Consider the following 26,759-nt stretch of genomic DNA (forward strand, 5'->3'; position numbering starts at 1 on the left):
GGAGCCGCCTCCTCCAGTGAGTTGTTTAACTGACCACCACCAATCACGACCGGATGTGGCAGGACTGCAGAGCTTAGATCTGATCTGTTGGATCGCTTGCTGTTTTCGCTGTTTGGCGTGCAAGTAGTCTTGCTTTGTGGCTTCACCAGGTTGATATCTCACCTTCAGGTATGCCTGGTGCTGCTCCTGGCATGCCGTCTTGCAGTCTCCATTGAACTGCTGAAGCAAAGTAAATTCATTCTTTAGGTGGAAGAAACAGATTGAGAGGTCTTGACGAAGATAGCTAGTTGGATAAAGGGGAAGCTTTTGGGCTTTAAAATATTTTTGATTCCTGAAAATGTTTTTATGTTGAGCATCTTAGAAGCAATTTGTTACATCTCAAATGATCATGAAACCATTAATGGTAAAAGTCCAAACAAAACTGCATTAATTCTCAGACCAATGCTTAGGAAGACTGTTAAAGAAAACTGTACCAAACCTCAAAATAAATGGCACCTTTTAATGAGTTACTTCAGCAATGACTAAACTTGTATGAGAATTTATCAGGGATTTTCAAATGGATTAAATTGGTTTCCATCATGGCATTCAACCATCAAGGGCAAAAACCTTCTGAAGAAAACACATTTCAAAAGTGAAAGATGACATAAGAAATAAACATGAATGGTGAAGATGTACACCAGTTAATGAAGAGTGGGAGGAGGCAAGAACAAATTCACCATGACAATGGAATGTATCCTGAGAGATACATCATAGGATCAGACAGTAGTTTAAGGGTTATATTCAGTATGATATGGAAAGTTGAACAATGCTAAAGAATAGAACAAATTCTTCTGGAATATACAACAATTAAAATCTTCAAGCAGAGAGGGATAATGTAACAGCACATTACAACAAAGTTTCACAGAATCATACAGAAGAGAAGAGGCCCTTCAGCCCATCAACTCTACTGCCAAAAACAGACCACCACCTACACTGGTCCCACTTTTGAGTACTTGGCTCATAAATGTTATATCACTCCAAGTGCACATCCAAATACTTTTAAAGGTTATGTGGTTTCCCACCACAATTACTCTCCCCAGGCACTGCATTCCAAACCCCCACCACCCTCTGGGCCAAAAGATCCTTCCTTGTATCTCCTATAAACCTCCTGATTTTCACTTTAAAGTTATGCCTTATTACTGACCTTTCAAGTAAAGGGAACAGCTGTTTTCTATTCATCCTGTCCATGTCCCTCACAATCTTATACACCTCAATCAGGTTTCTTCCCATGACCCTCACTCAACCTATCTGCTCCAAAGAAAACAACACAAGCTTATCAATTATCTCTTCATAGCTCAAATGCTCCATCCAAGGCAACATCCTGGTGAACCTCCCCTCCAGTGCAATCACATCTTTCCTACAGTGCGGTGACCAGAAAACCAGCTGTTGCCTAACCAAAGTTCTGTACAGCTCCAACATGACATCCATGCTCTTATAACGTATGCGAATCCTGAAAAAGTCAAGTGTCCCACATGTCGTCTTAATTACCTTAATAACCTGTCCTGCTACCTTCAGGGATCTGTGGACAAGCACCCCAAAATCCCTCTGTTCTTCTGAGGTTCTAGTGTCTTGCCATTCATTGAATAATTCTTTATCTTCCTTCTTCCAAAGTGCATCACCTCATTTATCAGGGTTAAATTCCATCTGCCACTGATCTGTCCATCAGGCCAGTCCGTTTATATCTTCCTGTTATTTAACTCAGGGGTAGACAAATGCCTAGTGGTATTTTTGCTAGACTATTAATCTAGAGACACAGGTAATGTTCAGGGGAACTTGGGTTCAAACCCCATCATGGCAGATGGTGGAATTTGAATTCAATTATAATCTGGAAATAACATTCTAATGATAACCATGAAACCATTGCCGATTGTCAGGAAAAAGAAGCCATCTGGTTCATTAATATCCTTTAGGGAAGGAAATCTGCTGTCATTACCTAATCTAACCACGTGTGGATGGGCAATAAATGCTGGCCTAGCTTGTGACACTCACAACCCATGAATGAATTTTTAAACAAAAAAAAAAAAACTTTGCCCTCACTGTTAACCACGTGGCCAATATTTTGGCATTAGCAAATTTAGTTATCATACCTCCCATGTCCTCATCTGCAACATTTATGAACATCACAAACAATAAAGGACCCAGCATTGATCCCTGTCATACTGCACACCAGGCTCAAGTCACACAAACAGCCTTCTCTGTCTCCTATCTGTAAACCAATTTTAGATCCATCTTGCCAAGTTACATGCCATAAGCTTGTACCTTCTTTATCAATTTTCCATGTAGGACCTTGTCAAAGGCCTTGCAGAAATCTAGCTAAACAACATCAACCTCATCTAAATAGTTAATATCAATAGGCATAGGTAGTAAGGGTTCTCTGTTCATTATCGATGAGAATAAGAGCCAAGATTTGGAAAAATGAAAGAACACTTCAAAACACAAGGGCATATAAAGCTCATTTACACGAGCAGTTGGCATTGCTAAACCAGGAAAGAATGTCGAGTTTAAAATTCAAAATTGTAGCAATAAAGGATGTGGTGTAGTCATAATTTCACTGAACTAATAACCCAGGCTAATTCTCTGCTTGAATGGGTTTAAATCTGAAATTGAAATTGAATTAAATTTGTTAGATCTGGAATTGAAAGCTACTGTCAGTGATGATGCTATGCAACTGATTGTCATAAAAACCTGTCTTACTGATATCCTTTAAATAAGAAAATATGCCATCACTCCCAGTCTGGCCTACATCAGGCTCTCGACCCACAGCAACGTGGTTTATTTGAAATTTTCTCAAGGGGTAGACAGCAAATGGCCTTACCCCAGCATCACTCACATTCCATGACTCATTTTAAAAATGCCAAGTTTACAAGTAAGGAGTCTCGTCATAGCTGTTTCCTCATCTTTCTCAAGACCCAAACAAACCTACCCTTCATGCACCACCATATTCTTAACTCCAATTTCTCATTAAGACTGCAGTCCAGTTGCTTTAGAGATAGTAGGAACTGCCGATGCTGGAGAATCTGAGATAACAAGGTGTAGAGCTGGATGAACACAGCAGGCCAAGCAACATCAGAGGAGCAGGAAAGCTGACGTTTCGGGTCTGGACCCTTCTTCAGAAACCAGTTACTTTGAAGTTTTGAGATTATCGTTAGCAAAATTATATTCAGAGGATATAGTCAAACATACCATGTGTGATAATTTTCTTAAGAAATGTAACATCTAAGTCACTTTTTAAGATCACAGTTAAAATTTTATTTTTTTCCCAGCAGGAGCTGCTTAACTAATTTGTGACTTTCTGTTCACAAGAATGGAGAGATGTTTACTCTATATCTAATCTCATACGGTACTGTCCCTGTCCTGGAAGTGCTTGATGGGGACACTGTCAGTTTTAACTGTAGAGAGAACTTTACTATTAGTTGAAAAAAAATACACAATAAAGCCCACTTTACATTGTCCATGTCCTGGGATTATTTGATGGAGACAGTGGAGGGGCAGCTTTCCTCTGTATCTCTCTTAATTTAGCACAGAAGCCAAATAAAGATCATGCTGGAATTGTCCAGGGACAACATTTACTGCATCACTTACTTTGCCACCTCGCACTGTATTTCCTTCCCACTTTGCACCCTACGCATCTAGCATCCTAGCCCCACCTAGTCTGGAATCCTACCCACCATTAATCTGGTATTCTACCCCGGTACTCTTTCCCCTCTACAGCTGGCATCCTACCTAAATGACATCTGACATGCTACCCACCTTGTACCCTACTTACCTGGCACCATCACTGTCTACCTACCTGCCACCCGACCTTCTCAGCACTCAAACATCACAATTACCTTATGTACTTACAGTTTAACAGTAACTGTCAAAGAACCTGTCAAGGCCTTTAAATTTCAGGTTATGGCAGTTGACTGCTGTGAGAAGGGGGGGTGGTCTGCCTTCCTCAGACAGTTCTGCATTACCAAAGAACTGTCAGAATGGAAGTATGGCTCTATGACTCTGAGGGAGCTCTGTGTGGATTATCTTCTCAGAAATGCAGAACTCCATCCTTTCATAGATAAGATAGATTAGGGTAGCTATTTGACTTAGACTGACATTCTTCGCAAAATCCAAAACTGTATCTTAAAGTATCACCTAATAAGAGCTTAAATCATAACACGTGAAGCAATATCCTAATCAGTGACACACCATTAATGTGAATTTTAACTGTTTCAGTACAAGCCTACACACTTTAAACTTTGTAAATTATTATTCAGTCATGGCTATGAATGCTTTATTAATCAAAATGAAATGTGTGATGGAAGTCCTTCACTAACTTTAAATTTGAGAATTCCATTTTTGACATTTATTGAAACAAAGACAAATCTAAAATTATTGGAGATGAAAACTAGAAATACGCTACCTGAGTAAAGGGAAGTTTATTATTACTTAGAATCATTACTTAGATTCAGGCATCAGCTCAAATGGTAAGGGAGGTGAGAATTGGAAAATATTTAAAGGGTTGACGCACTTAGTACAGAATTCCACCTCCCATTTAATCTCAGCCAACCATGTAGAGATTTAAAATGGGAAATAATTTTACAGTGCCTTGCAAGAAAGGAATTCAATTAGAAACTCACTCTTTTGCTTGTTCATTCATGGGTTGTTGTATCAGTGGAAAGGCCAATATCCATTTCCCATCCTTAAACACATTTGAAGGTGGAGGAATACCATCTTCATGAACTGCTACAGTGTGTACACCCAAAATGCTATGAAGGAGGAGTTCCAGCATTAGTGATGAAACAGCAACATATTAGGGCAGCACAGTGGCTTAATGTTTGGCACTCCAGTCTCACAGCGCCAGGGACCTGGCTTCAATCCCAGCCTTGGGTGACAGTCGGTGTGCAGTTTGCACGTTCTCCCTGTGTCTATGCTAGTTTCCTCTGGGTGCTCTGGTTTCCTCCCATAGTCGAATGATGTGCAAGTTAGGTGGATTGGCCATGCTAAATTGCCGTGTAGTGTGCAGGCTACGTGGATTATCCACGGTAAATGCAGGTTACAGGAATAGGATCGAGCCTAGACCTGGGTGAGATGCTCTTAGGAGCACAGACTCAACGAGCCAAATGGCCTTTTTCCTGCACTGTGGGGAATCTATGATTGTAGTCAGGATAACTTACAATTTGAAGTAGAACTTGCAGGCATTCCCAGGCTCATCTTGTTCTTCTCGATAGTAGAGGTATTTTCTAAACAATGGTACAGAGGCATTATAACATACCACTGGAGCAGGTGGGACTTGAACGCACATCTCTGCGTCCAGAGGCAGAGACACTACCATTCAACACATGAGGCTGTTGGTTGGAAGGAACCTCGACAAAGTGCTACAATACATTTTATAGATGGTGCACATTCAGCTATGTGATACTAGTGTTGAGGGATTAACTGTTTAAGGTCGTAGATGAAGTGCTAACCATGTACAGGGCACTTTGTTCGTACAGCATTGAAGCTTGAGAGTGCTGTTGCAGCTGAACTTATCCAGGCAAGTGGAAAATATTCCATCACAACTTTAACTTGTGCTCCTTGATAGTTGCTGAGACTAGGGGGCATCAGGAAGAAAATTACCACAGAATTTCCAGCCTCTGACTTGCTCGAGTAACCACAGTTAAGTTTCAAGACAATCACAACCCCAAAATGTCCACAGTGGGGTGTTCAATGACAGTAATGTTATCTAATGTCACAGAGAGATAACTGAATTCTCCCTTATGGAGCTACAACACTGACATCCACCCAAAACTGTGGAAAATTGTGCTGGCATGTCTATACACAAAATGCAGAAATTACTGCCATATTAGTATTCTTTATCATCAAAGTGATGGAAGGTGCTATCAACAAATGCTATCAAGTTGCTTAGCAATAACATAAAAGTTTTGGTTGCTGCTCATTCTGGCTTAGTTTGGATTCTACCAGGGCCATTCATCTCTTGCCTTCATTACAGCTTTGATCCAAAGATGGGCAAAAGAGCTGAATTCCAGAGGTGAAGTGACAGTGACTGCGTTTGACATAAAGGTTGCATTAAACTGAGTGTGGAATGAAGGAGATCTGGCAAAACTGGACTCAATGGGAATCAGGGGGAAAACTCTCCACTGGTTGGAGTCATACTTGGTATCTAGGAAGATAGTTGTGGAAGTTGGAGGTCAGTCATCTCAGCTCCAGGCTATCCCCATAACACTCAAGAAGCTTGACACCATTCAAGATAAAGCAGCCCACTTGATTGACAGAACCTCTAAAACCTCCAGTACCGATAATCACTAACAGCAGTGCATACTATCTACAAGATGCACTGCAAAAATTCAAAGCACCTTTCAAACCTGTAACCACTTCCATCTAAAAGGACAAGGGCAGCAGACATATGGCAATACCACCATCTTCAAATCCTCCTACAAGCTATTCACCTCTTGACTTGGAAATATATCATTATTCCTTTGGTGTTGCTAGGTCAAAATCCTGGAACTCCTTCCCTAATGGCATTGTGAGTGTCCTATAATGAACTGCAGCAGTTAAAGAAGGCAGCTCATCATCATCTTCCCATGGGCAACTATGGATGGGCAATAAACGGTGGCCCAGCCAGCCTCACCCAAATCCCATGAGTGAATATTTTTTAAACAAGCAATCATCTGTAGCACTTGTGTGGGATGAATAATACTTGCCACTCATCCACACAAGCCTGTATGTTTTCCAGGTCTTGCTACACGCAGGCACAGATTGCTTCATTACTGGAGATGCAACTGAACCAATCATGCAACCACAATCGTCAATGAGTAAACTACAATCATCTTCTGTTGTCCTAGATATGGGTTTTCACCCCTGATCCTGATTCACTTCAATATGTGACCTACTAATAAAAGAGCTAAGACAAGAAATGTGGTTTTGCACAGATCATAGCACGACTACCAATTATCCATTTGTCATCAGTTATGTCCCACACAAAGTACTAACTTTGATTACTCAAGCCTCATGCAGTAAGTGTATTCCGCCACATTAAGTGGTGGTTGGCTGGTTTTTGAATTAAAGGCACTAACAGAAAATATAATTGCTTTACCATTTGTCTCAAGGCTATACCCCTTTATTTTTGAAGAAATATTTTTTAAACTTTACTGGTTGAAACTGTTACAAATTTAACTTCGACAAGGCAATCTGTTTAAAATGCAAAAGTAAATCAAAGATTGCATGCTCCTTGACACCTTTGTCCCCAATAAGTGCAGCTATTCGGTTTACATATGTCCTTCAAGACTGGCAACAATACTCCTGGCCCCAGCAACCTCCAGGTAGGAACACGGCAGGTCATATTTAATGTTATTATAATCTGTAAATGTTTATCTAATTGTTCAGTTTGAAGGTTGCCATTGAGTTGGCCGTCATTGAATAAAAATTCAAACAGCAGGTCATAATTCCTTTCATGTATATATTCATGGAAAGATGGTGGCGGAGTGGTAATGTCACTAGTATAATAATCCAAAACCTTAGGCTAATGTTCTGGGATATGAGTTCAAATCCCACCATGGCAAAGAGTGAAATTTGAATTCATTAAAAATCTGGAATAAAAAGCCAGCCTGATGGCAACTGTGTTACTCCTGTCAATTGTTGTAAAAGCCCATCTGGTTCACTAATGCCCTTTAGGAAAGGAAATCTGCCATCCTTACTGGTTTGGCCTACCTATACCTCCAGATCCACGGTAATGTGGTTGATTCTTATATTGTCTTTTGTGCAATTAGGGCTGCATAATAAATGCTAGCCTAACCAGTGATGCCCACATCCCGTGAATTAAAATAAAATTACCCTTACACAAACTTTTTTTATTCTTTAGTGGGATGGCGATGTTTCTGGCAAAGCCAGCATTTGCCGCCTGAATTGTCCTTCAGAACATGGTGGAAAACCTGCTACAGGAGATCTACATCAAATATACACGTAATGTTATTAGGGGCAGAGTTTCAGGATTTTGATCCAGTGACATTAAAGGAATGGCGATTTAGTTCTGTGTCAGGATGGTGTGTGGCTTGGAGTGAAACTTGAAAGGTGGTATTCCCAAATGTCTGCTGTCTTTATCGTTATTTAGAAGTCCCAGGTTTGGATAGTGGTACCCAGTGAGGCTTGATGTGTTGTTGTAGTCCATCTTGTATATGGCACAAGCTACTGCCACTATGTGTCAGTGGTGGAAGGTCTGAATTTTTAATGTGGTGGATAGGATGCCAGTCAAGCAAGCTGCTTTGTCTTGGATGCTGTTGAACATTTTGAGTCTGAGTAAGCTCCATTCATTTAGGCAAGTTGGGCCAAAGGGCCTGTTTCCATGCTGTGGACCTCTATGACTCTATAAATGGTGAGTATTCCATCACACTCCTGGCTTTGCAGATAGTGGGCAAGCTTTGAGGAATCAGAAAACAGTTAACGTTTTGGGTCCGGTGACCCTTCCTCAGTTCTGAGGAAGGGTCACCAGACCCGAAACGTTAACTCTGTTTTCTCCTTAACAGATGCTGCCAGACCTGCTGAGCTTTTCCAGCAACTTTGTTTTTGTTCCTGATTTACAGCATCCACAGTTCTTTTGGTTTTAATTAGTGAGCAGGTTATTGCCACGTAAATACCATTAGCGCTGTCAAAGTTCCCTTCCATCACTTTTCTGATGATCGAGTAGTCTGATGGGTAGTAATTTGCCCGATTAGATTTGCTCTGGTCTTTAAGTATAACATGCCAGAGTAACGTTCCATATTGCTGATTAGTGCCAGTGTTAACAGCTACAATGAATGAAACAGCTTGGCTAGAGGCCTGGCTAGCTCTGGAGCAGAAGCATTCAGTGCTGCTGCTGTGGTGTCATTGGTGACCGTATTTTTGTTACATTCAGTATCCTCTGGTTAGTTGCTGAATTGTCCACAACAGGTTGTAAGAGGAGTGCGGAGATTTAATATAAATCGATGGTTGTTGCATGATTCTGTTGTTTGGCAAGCAAATACTTCTGTGTTGTAGCTTCACCAGCTTAATACCTTTTTCTTTGGTAAGCTTGGTGCTACTCCTGGAAAGGTATCCTGCATTCTTCATTGCACCATACTTTACCTGATGGTAATGGTAGAGTGAGGGATATACTGCGTTAGCTTGATGGTAATGGTAGAATGAGGGATATGCTATGAGATTACATTTACAGAATAAAATTCTGCTGATGACTGATAGCAGCTCATGGATGCCCAGTTTTGAAATGCTGAATCTATTTTGAATTTATCCTGTTAGCATCATGGTGGTATTGCCATTAAATGCTACGGGTGGTATCCTCAATGTGAAGATGGACTTTGTCTTCCCAAGGACAATGTGGAGTCATGGAGATCTACAACATCGTAATAGCCCCTTTGGCCCATCGTGTCTATGCCAGTCAAAAAACAGCCATCTAACTACTCTAATAACATCTTTGAGCAATTGGTCCATAGCCTTGAATGCCTTGGCATCACACCTGCATGTCTAAATGAAGGTCTTGTTATATGAGGAGCAGTTGAGGACGTTGGGTCTGTACTCAGTGGAGTTTAGAAGGATGAGGGGGAATCTCATTGAAACTTACAGAATACGGAGGGTCCTGGAAAGAGTGGGCGTGGAAAAGATGTTTCCATTAGTAGGAGAGATGAGGATCCGAGGGCACTGTCTCAGAGTGAAGTGACGACACTTTACTACCGAGATGAGGAGGAATTTCTTCAGCCAGAGGATTGTGAATCTGTGGATCTCAATGCTGCAGAAGGCTGTGGAGACCAAGTCATTGAGTGTATTTAAGACGGAGTTAGATAGGTCCTTGGTAAGTAAGGGGATCAAGAGTCACAGGCAAAAAGCAGAATTGGGTTGAGAATCATTATCAGCCAAGATCAAGTGGCGGAGCACTCTCAGTGGGCTGAAAGGCCTAATTCTGCTCCGATATTTTATGGTATTAAATGCTTCTTAAATGTTATAAGGGCTTTTGCCTCTGCCACTCAGCAAGTTCTAGATTCCACCACCCTCTAATTGAAATTTTTTTTGTCACATCACCTCTAAACCTTCTATTCTTTACCTTAAATCTATACCAACTGGTCATTGATCCCTCCATCAAGGGAAAAGGTTTCTCCCGGTGTCCCCTTTCCATGTACTGGTCATTTTTGCATATCCTGTCATGGACAGATGAATCTGTGACAGGTAGATTGGTGAAGGTAAGATTCAGCAGGTTTCTCCTCTTGGCTCTTTCATCACCTGCTGCAGCCCCAATCCATCTTTCAGATCCAGATTCAATTGTTGAATATAAATTTGCCCAGCTGATAAGAGGATTTGTTCTTGTACCTGTACCCACAGCATTAAAATCAAAATATTATTGATGCTTAAAAAAAAGAAACAAGCACAGAGAACATTGGGAGGAACTCAGCAGGTCGGGCTGCAAGTGTGGAGAGAGAAGAAGAATGAACATTTGACTCCAGTGTGACTCTTCTTTAGAACTTTCAGTTCAGACATGCTATTTGATATAATCTGCCAGACTTCAGGATGTATGGCTTAAATACCAAGTATCTCCCAGCTTCGAAAATTCATTTACCACATTATTCATTTGTGTGATAGGCAGATCATCTTTTTGGATTGTTGGCAGCATCCTATTTATAGTGAAGACAACTAATGTTGCTACTCATAGTAGCAGTGTCAAACAGCGAGCTTCACCTGTTGCTCAAATTTTTGACATACATCTAGTTCTGTACTATGAAATAACATTTATTAATACCAGTAACAATAGAAAATGCTGGAGATACTTAGCAGATCTGGCAGCAATGAACACAGAAACGGAGTTAATATTGGAGGTCATGAGTTTGCATAATATACAGTGAGAGATCAGGGTAGCCATTGTATTGCAGATTGTCTTTGCACCTTATTTCAGGAGGAAGCATGGATGGTGAGCAAATGATTCGCGGCCCTATTTATGAGGCTGTCAATAAGGTCGTTCATTTAGTATATGGGACTGAGGAGTCCTCAAGTATATATTGAGCAATAAAGGTAGGCTTACAGCAAGCAGCCAGCTACATTCCCCCACTAATTTTTTCAGCTGCATTGCAGACTTCTGAGGCCCGTGTAAGCAGCGACGAGAGAAGCCAGAAGTGAATGCGTTGGCCTGCCAATCCATGGACCATCTTTGTGGCTGCATAACTTAGAACGTTAGCAGCCAGTATTAACAACCCAACCTTGGTGCTAATTTCTCAACAAGCAAGCCAAAGAAAGAGAACTCATTAGAATGTATGGGTAGCCCAATATGCACAAAAGTAATGTTCCTATACTCCAGATCCATCAAAACTATTATGGTCTCAGAAAGAAATGCAAAGTAGTAGATATTGACACCAACACTGTCATAGACAGAAACACTGAAAGCACTTTGGGACATTGAGGATTTTAACAGCACTATATTAATGCCAGTCTTTCTTTCCAAAGTAAAACCAGGTTTGTGCATGCAATTGTTTCAAAATATAATAGAGTCCCAATATGACAATAATATGCAATCCACCACACAAAGATACAGAGGGAAAAGAACTTATTGGGTTGCTCTCATAGATTTCCAGCATTGCCACTAGCACTGTTCTTTTGGTACATCACTGGCTTTTCTTTTCCTGCAAGCCAGCTATAAGACAAGCTCACTTTGGTATTAACTAAAACAGACAGATTCTTCTGTCTCAGAATCTTCTCAGGCAGTTTCAATTTGCTGCCATTTCTTCATTTTAATCAACTTTACAATCCTCCCACAAGTAGATGCTCACCAGATTTATACGACCTTTGTGCACATCTATTTAAGAATAATTAAACTATATGGTTTTCACCTCACAGCATTACAATTAAGCACTAATCAATTTCTTATAGCAATGTACATAGAAAGTGCAGTAATCGTGTCAAGCGAGGCTACAGGATATGAGGAATAAATGAATAGTTGAAGAAATAAGTGAGCAAGGAAGAGGAGGGTGTTAGGGGATTTAAGGGTGGGAGAGGAGAGAGAAAGCATACTGGCAAGAGGGACCAAAGAGGAATAAGAAAGACGACAAGGGAAAGGACTGGGGGATAGGAGGTGAACAAAGTGAGTGAAGTGGGAAAGAGGATGAGGAAAGTGTAAGACAGAAATCTTTTTAGCTGTGGGATGTCAATAATGACACAAGTTAGGATGGTGAAGGGAACAGATGGTTGAGTAGAATGGTGAGTAACTCTTTTAATAGTGAAGGAAAGGTCCAGGAAGAAGGGCAATCTTTTTAGGTCATGGAATTCAACATGTTTTAAGGCACATGATGGGAAGTTGTCATCTACATTGACTGCTGGTTGGAAAATAGAACAATTGTGCACGGGTCTCAAAACCAGAAACAGAGAAGCATGAAAAGGGCTAGAGAAACAAAGGCATTCCTGTACTGACCAGACTTACACACAATGCACTATTAAATGAAGCATCTCAATCACAGCTAGACTCTAAAATTCATCTGAGTAACTGTATAAATTATTCATGTGAAGGAAAACGCAAGTCATTTTATATACTCAGAGCTCACTCAGAAATATAAGCATAATTTTCTTTGTGTCATGCAATGTCTATACAATGTTTTAAACAAAACAGATTTTGGTGATGCATGTGTCTTTTGCAAGAAAATACCCTCACAGTCATGTAGGCAGGCTGTATTAACTTCAAATATCAATACTCAATTTCCATTTCCCTATCACTAGCAAACATTTCAGATGAATTAGCACACCATAAGTAAACAGGTTCGAGGAAACTGAGCCAGTGAACATCTATCATAATACAATTCATACTTGGTGAGTTACTTGATTATTTTTACTAACTATTGTCAAGTGTCAAGTATTACCCAACAATTTATTTTCCTTTCTGCAAATGATTAGTACAAAGGTATTAATATAACATAAAAAACACCATTGTTTGCAACTACATCTTAGAGATTAAAATAATCGGCATAGTTTATTGTATTTGCTCACTATAAAAGACTGTTATGAAAGTCATGTCTTTCAAAATGTTTGGTCAATTAAAACATAATTGAAAAATAAACATTATACACTGCTGACAATTAAGCAAGAATAATGTAATTACAAAGGGCTGGGAACAAGGATTTGTAGTTTCATATAAATAGATGCACTTTACTTGCATTCTTTTTCTCACATGTAGAATACACATATTTTGATTAAAATCAAAAGACTGCAAATGCTGTAAATCAGAAACAAAAACAGAAGTTGCTGGAAAAGCTCAGCAGGTCTGGGAGCATCTGTGAAGAGAAATCAGAGTTAACGTCTCGAGTCCAGTGACCCTTCCAAAAACTGTTCTGAGGAAGGGTCACCAGATCTGAAACATTAACTCTGATTTTTCTTCACAGATGCTGCCAGACTGAGCTCTTCCAGCAACTTGTGTTTTAGTTACACATATTTTTATAGTGTTCATGAAACTAGTACTTCATGTTTCAAAGCTTCATAATGATGTTAAGTTTCGTAACTTGGGCACTAAGGGTGTGATTTTTCCCTCCCAGGAAGTGGCAAGAGAAGCACAAGAAAATGATTTTTATTATTATTATTCATGAGATGCAGGTGCTGCTGGCTGGACAAGCATATACTACTCATTCTTAATTGCAATGCATCCACAGTATATAGGCTATACAGGCCAGACCAAGTAAGGACAGTAGTTTCCTTCCCTAAAGTATATTAGTGAACTAAACAGTACTTTTTTCTGACCATCTATACAGGTATTACGGTCATCATTTGACTCTCTATTTCAGATTTCTATTGAACTCAAATTGCACCATCTGCCATGGCAGGATTTGAACCCAGGTACCCAGAACATTACCTGGATATCTGGATTATCAGCAGTAGTACCACTAGTTCATCAGGCAAGTTGGTCCTGGAGAGAAACTCATCCGCTCCTTGCCACCTCTGTAATTAAAGTGCTGGGTGAGAAGCTCAAGGAGTAGCTTTCTCACCACCAGTAATTAAAGCCCTAAATGATCAATTAATCACCAATTGATTGCCTTAACTGGCCACCATCTCGATCACCTATGTCGTTTGATGGCAAGAAATATGGCGAGTTTCCTAGCTGCGAAACTTTGATCACAGGCACCTTGAGGGAAAAAGGAGTAGCTTCTGAAAGCCACCCCTACCCTTATATCCAACCCCACTGACACCCATCTCCCTGCAATCCAAACTCCATAATAAGGTGATTGAAACAAATTACCTTCTTGAATAACCAATAGGAAGACGCGTGATAGAATGAGATATTCACTCACACTTGCCCCTCAGCTCTTCAGGAGCTAAGTGACAGGTGAGCTGGTGCATTCTCATTGAAGCAGCATACTAGTTATCACCTAACACATTGCCCACATTTGGGCAAAAATCAGGAAAATCCTAGATTACCTTTGATCAAGCAAAATCATACATGGGCAAAACATTGGGTTTCCCTTTTCCAAATTGGATGTTCTTGGGTAATAAGTAACTATTTTTAGAGTTAATAGTGTTCATGTACCATATCTAGTTTCTTACAGACTTTCACCTCAAGATAATCAAGGACTTGTATCTGAAGGGGATAATATTTATACCTGGTCAATTGCATGTTTAGCTGGGATTTTTTATTTTAATCATTCATGGAATGAGGATGTCACTGGCTAAGCCACCATTTATTGCCCATTCCTAATCGTCCAGAGGGCAGTTAAGAGTCAAACACATTGCTGTGGGTCTGGAGTCACATGTTGGCCAGATCAGGTAAGGAGGGCAGATTTCCTTCGCTAAAGGACATCAGTCAGCCAGATGGGTTTTTACGACAATTGGCATTGATTTCATGGTCATCAATAGGCTCTTAACTTCAGGTCTTATTTTATTGAATTCAAATTGCACCATCTGCCATATCAGGATTTGAACCTGAGTTCCCAGAACATTATCTGTGTCTCTGGATTAATAGTCCAGTGATACTACCAATAGGCCTTCACCTCCCCTAAATATAATAAATTGAAAAGATACAGTTTTAAAGCAAGGATTGCTTTTTCTAAATAATAAACTCACTTTCTCTTGTGATGTTTCCTGTAATGGAATGAATCTAGAACTAGACAGCACAGTTTAAAAATAAGGGGTCTCCATTTAAGATGGCGACGTGGAGGAATTTCTTCTCTGAGCATTGAGATTGTTTGGAATTTTCTTCCACAAAAAAATTGTCGAGACTGGGTCACTTAACGTATTCAAGGCCGAGTTAGGCAGATTCTTGATCAATAAGATAGTGAAGGGTCATAGACAGCAGATAGGAAAGTAGAGTTCAGGCCATGATGAAATCAACCATAATCACATTGAATGGTACAGTAGGTCCAATGGGCTCAATAGCCTACTCCTATTCCTTTTTTTATGAGAACCATAACATCTACAAAATAGCCTACAAGATTAAATTAACTAACCTCTTCTAAAAGCAGAAAAAAAGCACTAAATATTTGCAAACATCACAAAACCCATGTAAAGTATGTTGATACAAAGGATTTGAGTGTCTGTACAATGTATATGCATTAGTATTTCTCTGCAGAACAAAACAATCATAACACTAGCCTGATCATATTATTGCTGTTCAATTTGAAGAACTCTAAACTAGTTACATAAAAGTAAGCAATAACATGACTAAAGATTATTTTCAAGATTTAACCCAACCTTAAAAGTAGTTATTACGTTTGAAGACTAAACATTTTTTCTTGAAGAAAAGGCTTCCTTTGCAAGAATTTGATTGAAATCAAACCTAAGAAAATATATCAATTACTTTAAAAAGGTTCAGCAAATCTCAGCCTTTAAATTAAATGATCCAAAGCAAACGTTTCCTGGTTTTTGAATTAAAATCTCTTTTTAAGAACCTAAATTTAAGAAAAAAAGTGTTCAATTTATACTGATAGTTAAGAAAATCAATTTTACACAACAATAGAAGAGAAACCCAAACAATAATTTCTACACACATCTTAAATTTGCCACAAATGTAGGCATTTACAAGGCAGTTACATTTTAAAACTTAAAGTGAAACAAAATGTTCGTGAGGGGGGATCCTGGTTATACCCAAACTCTGCCGACAGCAGACCCATTTGAGCCGAATGTCATGGAGTTAGGAACCAAAATCGAAATCTATTACAAACTAAGTGGCACTTTATAGATTGACACGGAAAAGGAACGGCTGCTTTTTAGATAGAGAACAAAGCAGCTTTAACTGTGAAGAGCAGGGTGAACTTTCTTTTGCGTGATAAACTGATATGAATGCTTGTGAAAGCTTATTTCTTATTTGAAAAGAAGTGGACAAGACTGGCAGAATATTTGGAGATTTAGCGAACAAGGAGAGTGAGATAGACCATCCTATCTCAAGAATATACAAATTGAAAGGAATAATTTTGGTGGGACACAGGAAGAATGACCGCATGTGACAGGGAGCAGTGAGGTTGCTGGAAGATTGGGAACTCAATCTTTAAGCTATGTATCTACCAGAAACATGGCATAACATAAAATTCTTCATAAGGCATATTTCAGTTGCTTTATTGAGTACGTTTTGGGGCAGCACGGTGGCTCAGTGGTTATCACTGCTGCCTCACAGCGCCAGGGACCCGGGTTCAATTCCACCCTCGGGCGACTGTCTGTGTGGAGTTTGCACATTCTCCCTGTGTCTGCATGGGTTTCCTCCGGGTGCTCCAGTTTCCTCCCACAATCCAAAGATGTGCGTGCTAGGTGGATTGGTCATGCTAAATTGCCCGTAGTGTTCAGGGATGTGTAGATTAGGTGGGTTATAGTGGGGTGGGTCTGGGTGGGATGCTTTGAGGTTCGGTGTGGACTTGTTGGGCCGAAGGGCCTGTTTCCACACTGTAGGGATTCTATGATTCTTTAACTTGCTATATTAGTTGCCCATTAAGTAATATCTTGTCTATATTGACTTTACATTGTTAAAATAGCACAAAATGTCCTTCAGATATTTCCATCAATGGTGGGAAAGATTTTTTAATCAGAGAGTTCAGTCTTTTCAGATATCATAAACTGAGGAAAGTAGTCGATAGTTAATACTGAAACAGTTACAAAATAAGTAAATCTGCATCAATTAAATATGTAGTCATGATGAAAGATCATATAACTCGAGTTTGTTGTTGCATAAACCATATTTACTTGTAATTCTAATGCATTTGACGTAATGCCCTACGGAAAACTCGCATCGTGAGTAAAAATAACATCAGTCCCTGCTGCCAGCACATTTGCAATTTGGTCAATTTATCCCTGGGATATTCCATTATTTTATGACTCATCATTTTAGCTTCTCATCTGTTAAATGCAGTAAAACTAACTTGGCAGATTGAATAAGGCACAAATGAGAATTAAGATTTACACTTAAAGGATACAATATAAAATGGACTATATAGCAATTTGTGAAATAATTTCTAAGGGAACTATGCATCATCTTCTGAATCTGCAGGCTGGATCAATACATTAAAATTAGTGAGTGCGTGATATACTGTATATACATGAGTAAAAGTCAACCCCCTATTTTTGGCCAAAAAAATCTGGAATACTCCATATATCTCGTGTAAAAGTTGACCCCTGGTTCTTCGCAGGTAACAGATCAACATTTGTGAGTCAAGGTATTATCCTGTACATAAATGTTATGATGAGGAAATGAATTTTTTTCTTTCCATGCTATTACGTGGTTTGATGTACAATTCACACTAATTTGGTGCGAAAGTTTATTGTATATATAAATAAAAGCTTACTAATTCATTTTTGTTTCTATTGTCTTTATCCAGGAATTACTGTAATTCATTGTTTTTTCTTTATTCATTTAGAGATCAATTGGGCTTCTGCTAATGATATGGTATTTTGGACTGTAGCATGAATTTCAGCCCCTCAAAAGTAGTATCCATGTAATTTAACCTTAAAGACAATCTAAAAAATTTGACTTTTACACGACTACAATGTATGTATAAAGCATTCCAAGGATATATGGACAAAGAAGTCATTTAATAGCCATCTACACATTAGTATGTGTGTACTCACAGTCGCCCAGTCATAGGGAGGATATTATTAGCTGGACAGAGTTCAGAACAGCTTTACCAGGATGTTGCCGGGTATGGAAGGTTTGAGTTATAAAGAAAGGCTGGATAGGCTGGGACTTTTCCACTGGAGCGTAGGAGGTTGACAGGCGACCTGACAGAAGTTTATAAAATAATGAGAGACATAGCTAGAGTTAATGGTAGTTGTCTTTTTCCTAGGATGGGGGATTTCAAGACCAGGGGCACATTTTTAAGGTGAGAAGAGAGAGATTTAAAAAAGACATGAGGGGCAAATTTTTTACACGGAGGGTGGTTTGCGCGTGGAATGAACTTTCTGAAGAAGCGGTGGATGTGGATACAATTACAATGTTTAAAAGTCATTTTGAAAGATACATGAATAGGAAGAGTTTGGAGGGATATGGGCCAGGAGCAGGTAAGTGGGACGAGTTTAGTTTGGGATTATGTTCGCTTGGACTGGTTGGACCAAAAGGTCTGCTTCTGTGCTGTATGACTCTATGACTCTATTTATAGAATGTATGGATAGCCCATACCCTCTGTAATAGCCTTTGAGATTGCAACAATGTTGTCACTATATTAGTCTTGTCTACTATGCAAACAATTCAATGGCATCTGATCTGTGTGTGTTAGCATATGCACCGGAAATGTTCTATGCTGAAGATGCACTTCAGTAGGCACTTGACCATTTACCACCACTGAGATCTGTATCACCTACAAAATATGCTGGACAACAATATAATTTGACAACAAAGAGTCAGACCTTCATTCCAACTAGTCCACGACGACCACATTCCCAAACAAAACTAGTCACTTACCTGCATTTGGCCCATATCCCTCCAAACCTTTCCTATTCATGTACTTATCCAAATATCTTTTAAATGTTGTAACTATAGACCATAAGACATAGGTGCAGAAATTAGGCCATTCAGCCTGAGTCTACTCTGCCTCAATCATAGCTGATAAGTTTCTCAACCCCATTCTCCTGCTTTCTCCCCATAACCCTTGATCCCCTTGACAATCAAGAACCTATCTATCTCTATCTTAAGTATACTCAATGACCTGGCCTCCACAGCCTTTGTGGCAATGAATTCCATGGATTCACCACTCTCTGGCTGAAGATGATTCTCCTTATCTCTGTTCTATAGGGTCTTCCCTTTACTCTAAGGCTGTGCCCTCAGGTCCCAGTCTCTCCTACCAATAGAAACATCCTTCCAACGTTCACTCTGTCCACGCAGTTCAGTATTCTGCGAGTTTCAATGAGATCCCCCCCTCATCCTTCTAAACTCCATCAGGTATAGACCCAGAGTCATCAAACGTTCCTCATAGGTATGGTCTTTCATTCCTGGGATCACTGTCGTGAACCTCTTCTGGACCTGCTCCGGGGCTAGTACATCCTTTCTGAGGTACGGGGTCCAAAATTGCTCACAATACTCTAAATGTGGTCTGATCAGAGCTTGATAAAGCGTCAGAAGTACATCCATGCTTTTATATTCTAGTCTTCTGGAAAGAAATGCCAACATTGTATTTGCCTTCCTAACTACCGACTCAACCTGCAAGTTTACCTTAAGAGAATCCTGGACGAGTCCTCCCAAGTCCCTTTGCACATCAGATTTCTGAATTTTCTCCCCATTTCGATAATAGCCTATGCCTCTATTCTTCCTACCTCACACTTTCTCATATTGTAATCCATCTGCCACTTCTTTGTCCACTTTCCTAACCTGTCTAAATTCTTCTGCAGCCTCCCTGCCTCCTCAATATTACCTGTCCCTCCCTCATTCTGTGTATCATCTGCAAACTTAGCCAGAATGCCCTTAGTTCCTTCATCTTACATTAATGTACCCTCATCCACTGCTCAGAGTATAAAAGTTGCCCCATATGTCCCTTTTTTAAAAAATTTTCTCCTCTCACCTTAAAAATATGCCCCCTAGTTTTGAACCCCCTAACCTACGGAAAAGACACTTGCTATTCACCTTAACTATGCCCTCATGATTTTATAAAACTCTATAAGATCACCCCTCAACCTCCTACGCTCTAGTGAAAAAAATCCCAGCCTATTAATAGAACTCAAACTCTCCATTCCCTGTAACATCCTGGTAAATCTTTCCTGAACCCTCTCCAGTTTAATAATATCCTTTCTGTAGCAGGGCGACCAGATTGCACACAGCACTCCCGAATTCACCAATGTCCTGGACAAACTCAACATGACATTCCAACTCCTATACTCAAAGTCTGAGCATTGAAGACAGCATGCTAAACACCTTCTTAACTACCCTGTCAACCCTGTGATGCAAATTTCAAAGAATTATGTACCTGAACCCCTACATCTCTCTGTTATGCAACACTACCCAGGACCTCACCATTAATTCTATGGCCACTCATTAGCCCATTGACACAATTGATCAAGACCTCTTTGTAAACTTAGATAACCTTCTTCACTGTCCACTATGCCATAAATTTTGGTGTCATGGCAAATTTATTAACCATGTCTCCTATATTCTCATCCAAATTGGCTATAGAAATGACAAACAAAGTGGGCCCTGTGGAACACCGCTGGTCACGGGCCTCCAATCTGAAAGACAACCCTCCACCACTACCCTCTGTCTTCTACCATAAAGCCTATTTTACATCCAATTGGCAAGCTCACACTGAATCCCATGTGATCTAACTTTACTAATGAATTTACCATGCAGAATCTTCTCAAAGGCTTTACTAAAGTCTATGTAAATAACATCTACCCCTCTGCCCTCAATCTACTTAGTTACTTCCTCAAAAAAACTCAATTAATTTTCAGAGACATGATTTCCCTTGCACAAAACCATGCTGACTATCCCTAATCAGTCCTTGCTTCTCCAAATGCATGTAAATCCTATCTTGCACAATCACCTCCAACGACTTACCCACCACGGAAATCAGGCCCACAGACCTATAATTCCCAGGCTTCTCCTTACAGCCTTTCTTAAATAAAGGAACAACATCAGTCACCCTCCAGTGCTCCGGCACCCCACTTGTAGCTACAGATGATACAAATGTTTCTGCTGGCGTCCCCACAATTTCTTCTGTAACTTCCCACAATGTCCTGGGATATAACAGATTATGTGCAGGACATTTATCCACCCTTACGTTTTCTAAGACTTCCAGCATTTCCTCTTCCACACTGTGAATTGTTTTCAAAACATCAATATTTATTTCCTCGAGTTCTTTAGCCTCTATTTCTTTCTCCATAGTAAAAATTGACGTGAAATAATCATGTGGTAGCTCTACCATCGCCTAAGGTTCAAAACATAGACAACCTTGTTGATCTTTAAGGGGCCCTATTGTCTCTCTCGTTGCTCTTTTGCTCTTAATGTATTTGTAGAATCTCTTTGGATTATCCTTAACTGCCAAGCCCCTCTCATATCCCTTCTTTGTCCTTCTGATTTCCCTGTTAAGAATGCCCCTACACTCTTTATATTCTTCAAGAGATTCACTTCATCCCAGTTGTCTATATCTAATATATGATAAAATCTCACAAATATGCAACTTCTACCATCTGGAATGACGAAGACAGCAAAGTTTTTGTCTCTTTTAAAATGATCAGAAAAAATGAAACACACATAAACCCACAGTTTTTAAACTATGCATCAGCTTCTGACAAGCTAAACAGCAAGCCTCTCCATCCACTTAAGGTCAGCAAATGACCCTGCTATTTTAATCACATATCTGTTGCTTCCTCTCTTGAAGATTATAAAGTAGTTCTGAAGCAGTTAGAAATATCCATTTAAACTTAATTATAGTTTACATTAGCAATTTTCAGCTTGTTCAATTATTTGACTTCCACAGAATAAATTTAAAAATTCATTCTAACATTGCCTCATGCATTGCATTAGATGAGCCCAAAAGGCAATTTTAAAGCCAATTCTTCTGTTTTGGATACTCCTCATTCTGCACAGAAGCTTTTAGTTAAAAGTAAAGTACAAAATATTTTTTCACATACAGTTCTCTCAGAAAAATAACATTTTATGATAGCACTAATACTGTTCTGTCATCTGTAGATAAAAGCTTTTAGATTAGCCTAGCATTTCAAACTTTGAATTCTCCGGTGTAATTTCTGACAAAATTATAGATAAGTGTCATAGTAAAATGTTCCAAATTCTTGAGTATAACTGATAGCAAAAGACAAATGAAAAAAAGCAATCAATGCATCATTATAGTTTACTCAAATTCACAAAGTGACTATACATTAAAGTTGTATCAATATTTACTGAGGTTTGAACTGTACAATAAAGAAATTCAAATCCAAATCTGACTGATATTTTGGAAAAATATATTAAAATGCAGTTAAACTATAAAGTACAATTAAAATTTAAAAAAAGTTTTGGGCCCCATTTAGCTCAATGATTGTTTAACATAAACATTTCCATATTTAAGTTAAAATTGGCATCTAAAGATTAAGGCAAGATGAACTTTGCAAATTCATAGAATTCTATGGAAGCAAGCCATTTGGACTATCAAGTCCACACCAACCTGCCGAAGAGTATCCCACCCACATTCCCTTCCCTACCCTACACCTGTAATCCTGCACTTCCTTTGGCTAATCCACCAAGCCTGCACATTTCTGGACACCATGGGCTATTCAGCATGACCAATCCACCTCACCTGTACACCTGCACTGGAGATCACAGTGGGTCAGGCAGCATCCATGGACAGAAAGCAAGCTAATGTTTCATGTCTAAATGACTTTTCATCACAGATCTGATGAAGAGTCATCTACACTGGAAACATTAGCTTGCTTTCTCTCCATGGATGCTGTCTGACCCGCTTTGATCTCCAGCAATTTTTGTTTTTGCTTCAGATTCCAGCATTTGTAGCACAGTAATTTGCTCCGAACCTGTACATCTATTTGTGTTAATTATAAATAGATTAGAATGGAATTATTGTAAATTCAGAAAGCTCTTCGGAGCTTTCCTAATAAAGAAGAATAGCCACGCAAGTGAACAATGACTTACATAAGTTATTCCGCTGACATCCAATTTGAAACAGAATCTGATCAGTATGTGATTTCACTCTGACTACAGCTCACAAATCAAACCTCCGTCAAGAGTTAATGTTGATGATAACACAACTATGACCGACTGTTACTCATATTAGCGAGAAGTTCCCGTCCTCAATCCGCAAACTGTTGTTTTAGTTTGTAAGTTAAAAACTGTTTTAGCCTACTGTCAAGTTATCACGCTGCATGTATAATAAACGTCGTGGTGGTCGGGAGAGCCTTGAATTGGGAGCATGCCGCCGAGTTTTAGGCATGTTGCTGTGTGATTTTGTGTGGGACATGGCAGTGGTGCTGAATGGAGAGAAATGGTTGAAATAACCAAGGAGGAGTGGATGTTTTTTTTGGGTTGATAACCTCCCCACCCCACGCCTGCCATCACCTTGGTCAGCTGCGCTATCTTTTTGCTCATCTTCAGGTGCAGCTCCTGGTTGTACTGGGCAGCTCCTCCGGCCTGGCCCGCTTTGCCGGCGCCGCCGCTGTAATGTTGCTGCCAACTGACTCCGGTCGCCATCTTCCGCTTCGAGCCCAGCAACGACCGACACGAACGGACCGGCGGCTCCGGGACCGGGTGTAGGCTGGGACACTCCTCACTTCCCCGGCCGAAGGCAGGCAACCACTAACCGGGCAGCGGCCCGCTGCAGCTGGTGACTCGGAGCCGGAGCTCCCGGGGTCGGTATCCTCGCCATGGTCAAAGAGCGCACATCATTATCATCGCCGCCGCCTCCCTGAGCCCGACAGGCCAAGGCCGGTACCGGAGCCGCCGCTGATGTTGTTGTTATCGTTTCTCCCCCGACACACACGCTCGTGCCGTTACCATGGAGCACGCCGACCGTTTACACACGTCACTTCCGGTACCTGCCCCCACCCTCAAAGACCTGATCGAGGGAGAGACGGTGCATCGAGTCGGGGTAATGCCGGGGAAGGAGGGTAGGGAGTCGGTTCATCCAGGCAGTGTGTTGGCACTCCGTGCATTGAGGGGATCGCAGTCGGAGTCGGTGCATTGAGTGTATTCGGTTCATCGGGACGAATGTGGAGGAGCGGCAGTGCAAAACCCGCGGGGTTGGGGGGGTTTGAAGCATTAGGAGCATTGAAACTGTACCGGGCTGTTGGTGCATTGGAGTGAAGCTGAAGGAACTGGATGGGGACAGTGCGTTGAAGTTGGCGCATCTGGGATGGAAGGGAATGGCATAAGGGGTAGTTGGAGGGAGTGCGTTGGTACATCTGGTGGTGCATGTGGAGATGCAGTGGAAGTTGGTGCTTCGGGGTGGGGTGAGAATGGAGAGGAAGGAGGGATGTTGCTGCAGTTGTGGGAGGACGGTTTGGTGCATTTGGTGGGGGGAGGAGAGGTTTGGTGCAGCGGGGGACGGGTGGGTTTGGTTCATCTAGGGTGAGGTTTGGGGTGCAAGAAAGGCTTGATGGATCGGGAGAGACGGTGAGTTGGTGCATTTGAGGAGGGGAGGGGAGTAGTTTTGGTGCATCGCGAGGACGGGTTGCATGATAGCACATTGATGTTGTTACGAGCAGCCAGGATTTCATTCATATCCATGTGGTTTCCACCAGTCACAAAGTGCCTCAAAGTTGTGGTAGACACGTCATCTCACCCTGTCAGAGCCAGACAACGTGCAAATGCGAGTGTAGCATGGGTAAAAATGGTTTTCAGTTTTTGGTACGCAGTGCTTTGAACTAAAATAAATCATTGACGCCCCCACCCCCGCTTTCTTCTTTTGTCTGATGCTCCCTACTGGCCAGTAAAATTGGTTATTGGTTGGTTAATCCTAAAGAAGGATACAAGTATGACAAAAAATCCATTAAATACTGTAGTAAAAATCACTATTTAACTGAAGTGGGAGTTCTCTGACATTGCTGGGTGCTTTGAGGTAACAAGTACTGCAAATAATACTGTCCCAGAAATTATAGGAATCACACAACTTGAAGCAAGTGACAGTGTTTTGATCTTTTGTTGTGGCTCTCAGATATTTTTTGTATCACAAGTTGCTCCAAGAGCAAATTGATAATAACAATGTTATAGAAATAAAACAATCTTTGAAAAATATTTTGGATCTGTCTTCTCCATCTCTGTCATTCTTTTCTCCTGTCCTGATTTTCAGTCATCAGGCCATGGACTTCCCTTGGGTTTGTCCGTGCTTATACCCAGAATGTTGCAGTGCTTTGCGATTGCCTTGAGCAGGATTAACTTGTCTGACCAGGTTACAAGTCCACCTTCCATCCTTAACAAGCCCTAAGATGGGACTCAAACCCAGAGCTGTCCCAAAGGTATGCATACTACCATGAATCACATAATCTTCTGTCTTTACAGTAGAAGATTTGTATAGCATTCCAAGAATATTAGAAAATTAGGTGACAGAAGAAAAGGAGGAACTTAAAGCAACCACTGGCACCAAAGGAAAAGTACTAGGGAAATACGAGTCAAGAAATAGGACCAGGAGTATTCCATAAGGCCCCTTCAGTCTATTTGGAGGAAAGGCTGACAAGTGTCCTGGACCTGATAGCTTGCACCTTAGGCCTGTAAAGGGAGTGGCTGCAGAATTAGTACATGTATTGCTTACGATTTTTAAATTTCCTTGGATTCTGGAATGGTACTAGCAGATTGGAAAACTGCAACCATAATACCCTTATTCAAGGAGAGAGGAAGAAAGAAAACAGGTTACTACAGGTCAGTTTGCCATGACATTTATCATGGGGTATTATTCAGGAAGCAGTAGTGTTTAAGCACTTAGAAAATACAGGTTGCTGACACCCACAACCCAGTCAAGGGGCCACGCAGAGAGGGCCCCAGATTTGAGGATCAGGGCTAAAAAAGATGTAGGATCTGGGGTGGTCGTCAAAAAGGACATGGGGACTGGGCAAAGAGGGCCTAGAGGCCCTCTCGCGCCCCAGTCTCTGTGTGCTCTGTCTGTCACCCCTGCATCCCTGGCTATGTTCAGCCCGGAACCATTTGAATGCATAGACATGATTTCAGTGAATGCAGCCCTTTAGAAAATCAAAGCACAATCAAGAACATAGTTTTATGAAAGGAAATGTGTGTTTGACAGATTTACAGTTTGACAGAGAATATAAAGAGCCGGAAGGATAAAGAAGAAATAGCACGTGTGATGTAGTTGACTTTCCAAAGATCATTCAAAGGGGTGCCAATTAGTAGGTTACTTTGCATGATATAGAGCTATCAGTGTTAGAATCACAGAGTCATGCAATACAGAAGAGGATCTTTGGCCCATCGAGTCTGTTTCACCAAAAATACATGACAACCTACACTAGTCCCATTTTCCTGCACTAGGCCTGTAACTTTGAAGGTTATGATACCTCAAGTGTTAATCCAAGCACTTTTTAAAGGTTGTGAAATTTCCTGCATTAACTATCCTCCCAGGCAGTGCAATCAAGACCCCCACCATCCTCTGGGTGAAAAACAATTTCCGCAAAACCCCTTTAAACCACCTGCCTCTCAATTTAAAAGAGTGCCGTCTTGTTCGTGACCCTTCAACTAAGGTAAACAGCTGCTTTCTGGTCACCCTATAATCTTATACACTTCTATCAGGTTCCCCCGCTCAATCTTCTTCGCTCTAAAGAAAACAACCCAAGCTTATCTAGTGTCTCTTCATAGCTCAAATGCTCCATCCCAGGTAACACTCCAATGACTCTCTTTTGTACTC

At 40.6% G+C, this 26,759-nt stretch overlaps 1 protein-coding gene across 6 annotated transcripts in view; it reads right to left on the reverse strand.

Moving 5' to 3' along the window:
- fam184ab (family with sequence similarity 184 member Ab) overlaps positions 1-23,880 on the reverse strand; it is a 173,221-nt gene extending 149,341 nt beyond the window's left edge. For 5 of the 6 annotated variants that reach the window (XM_020528589.2, XM_048597489.1, XM_020528583.2 and 2 more), the window contains exon 1: positions 23,471-23,880. In XM_020528589.2, coding sequence (XP_020384178.1) covers positions 23,471-23,602 — 132 coding nt within the window. In that variant the 5' untranslated portion in view covers positions 23,603-23,880. Of the gene's footprint in view, positions 1-23,047; positions 23,155-23,470 lie in introns of those variants that run through there. The other variant, XM_048597490.1, reaches the window with a different exon arrangement.
- Positions 23,881-26,759: the final 2,879 nt, after the last annotated feature.

Source organism: Rhincodon typus, chromosome 5, assembly GCF_021869965.1.
Source record: "Rhincodon typus isolate 14 chromosome 5, sRhiTyp1.1, whole genome shotgun sequence".
Taxonomy (NCBI): domain Eukaryota; kingdom Metazoa; phylum Chordata; class Chondrichthyes; order Orectolobiformes; family Rhincodontidae; genus Rhincodon; species Rhincodon typus.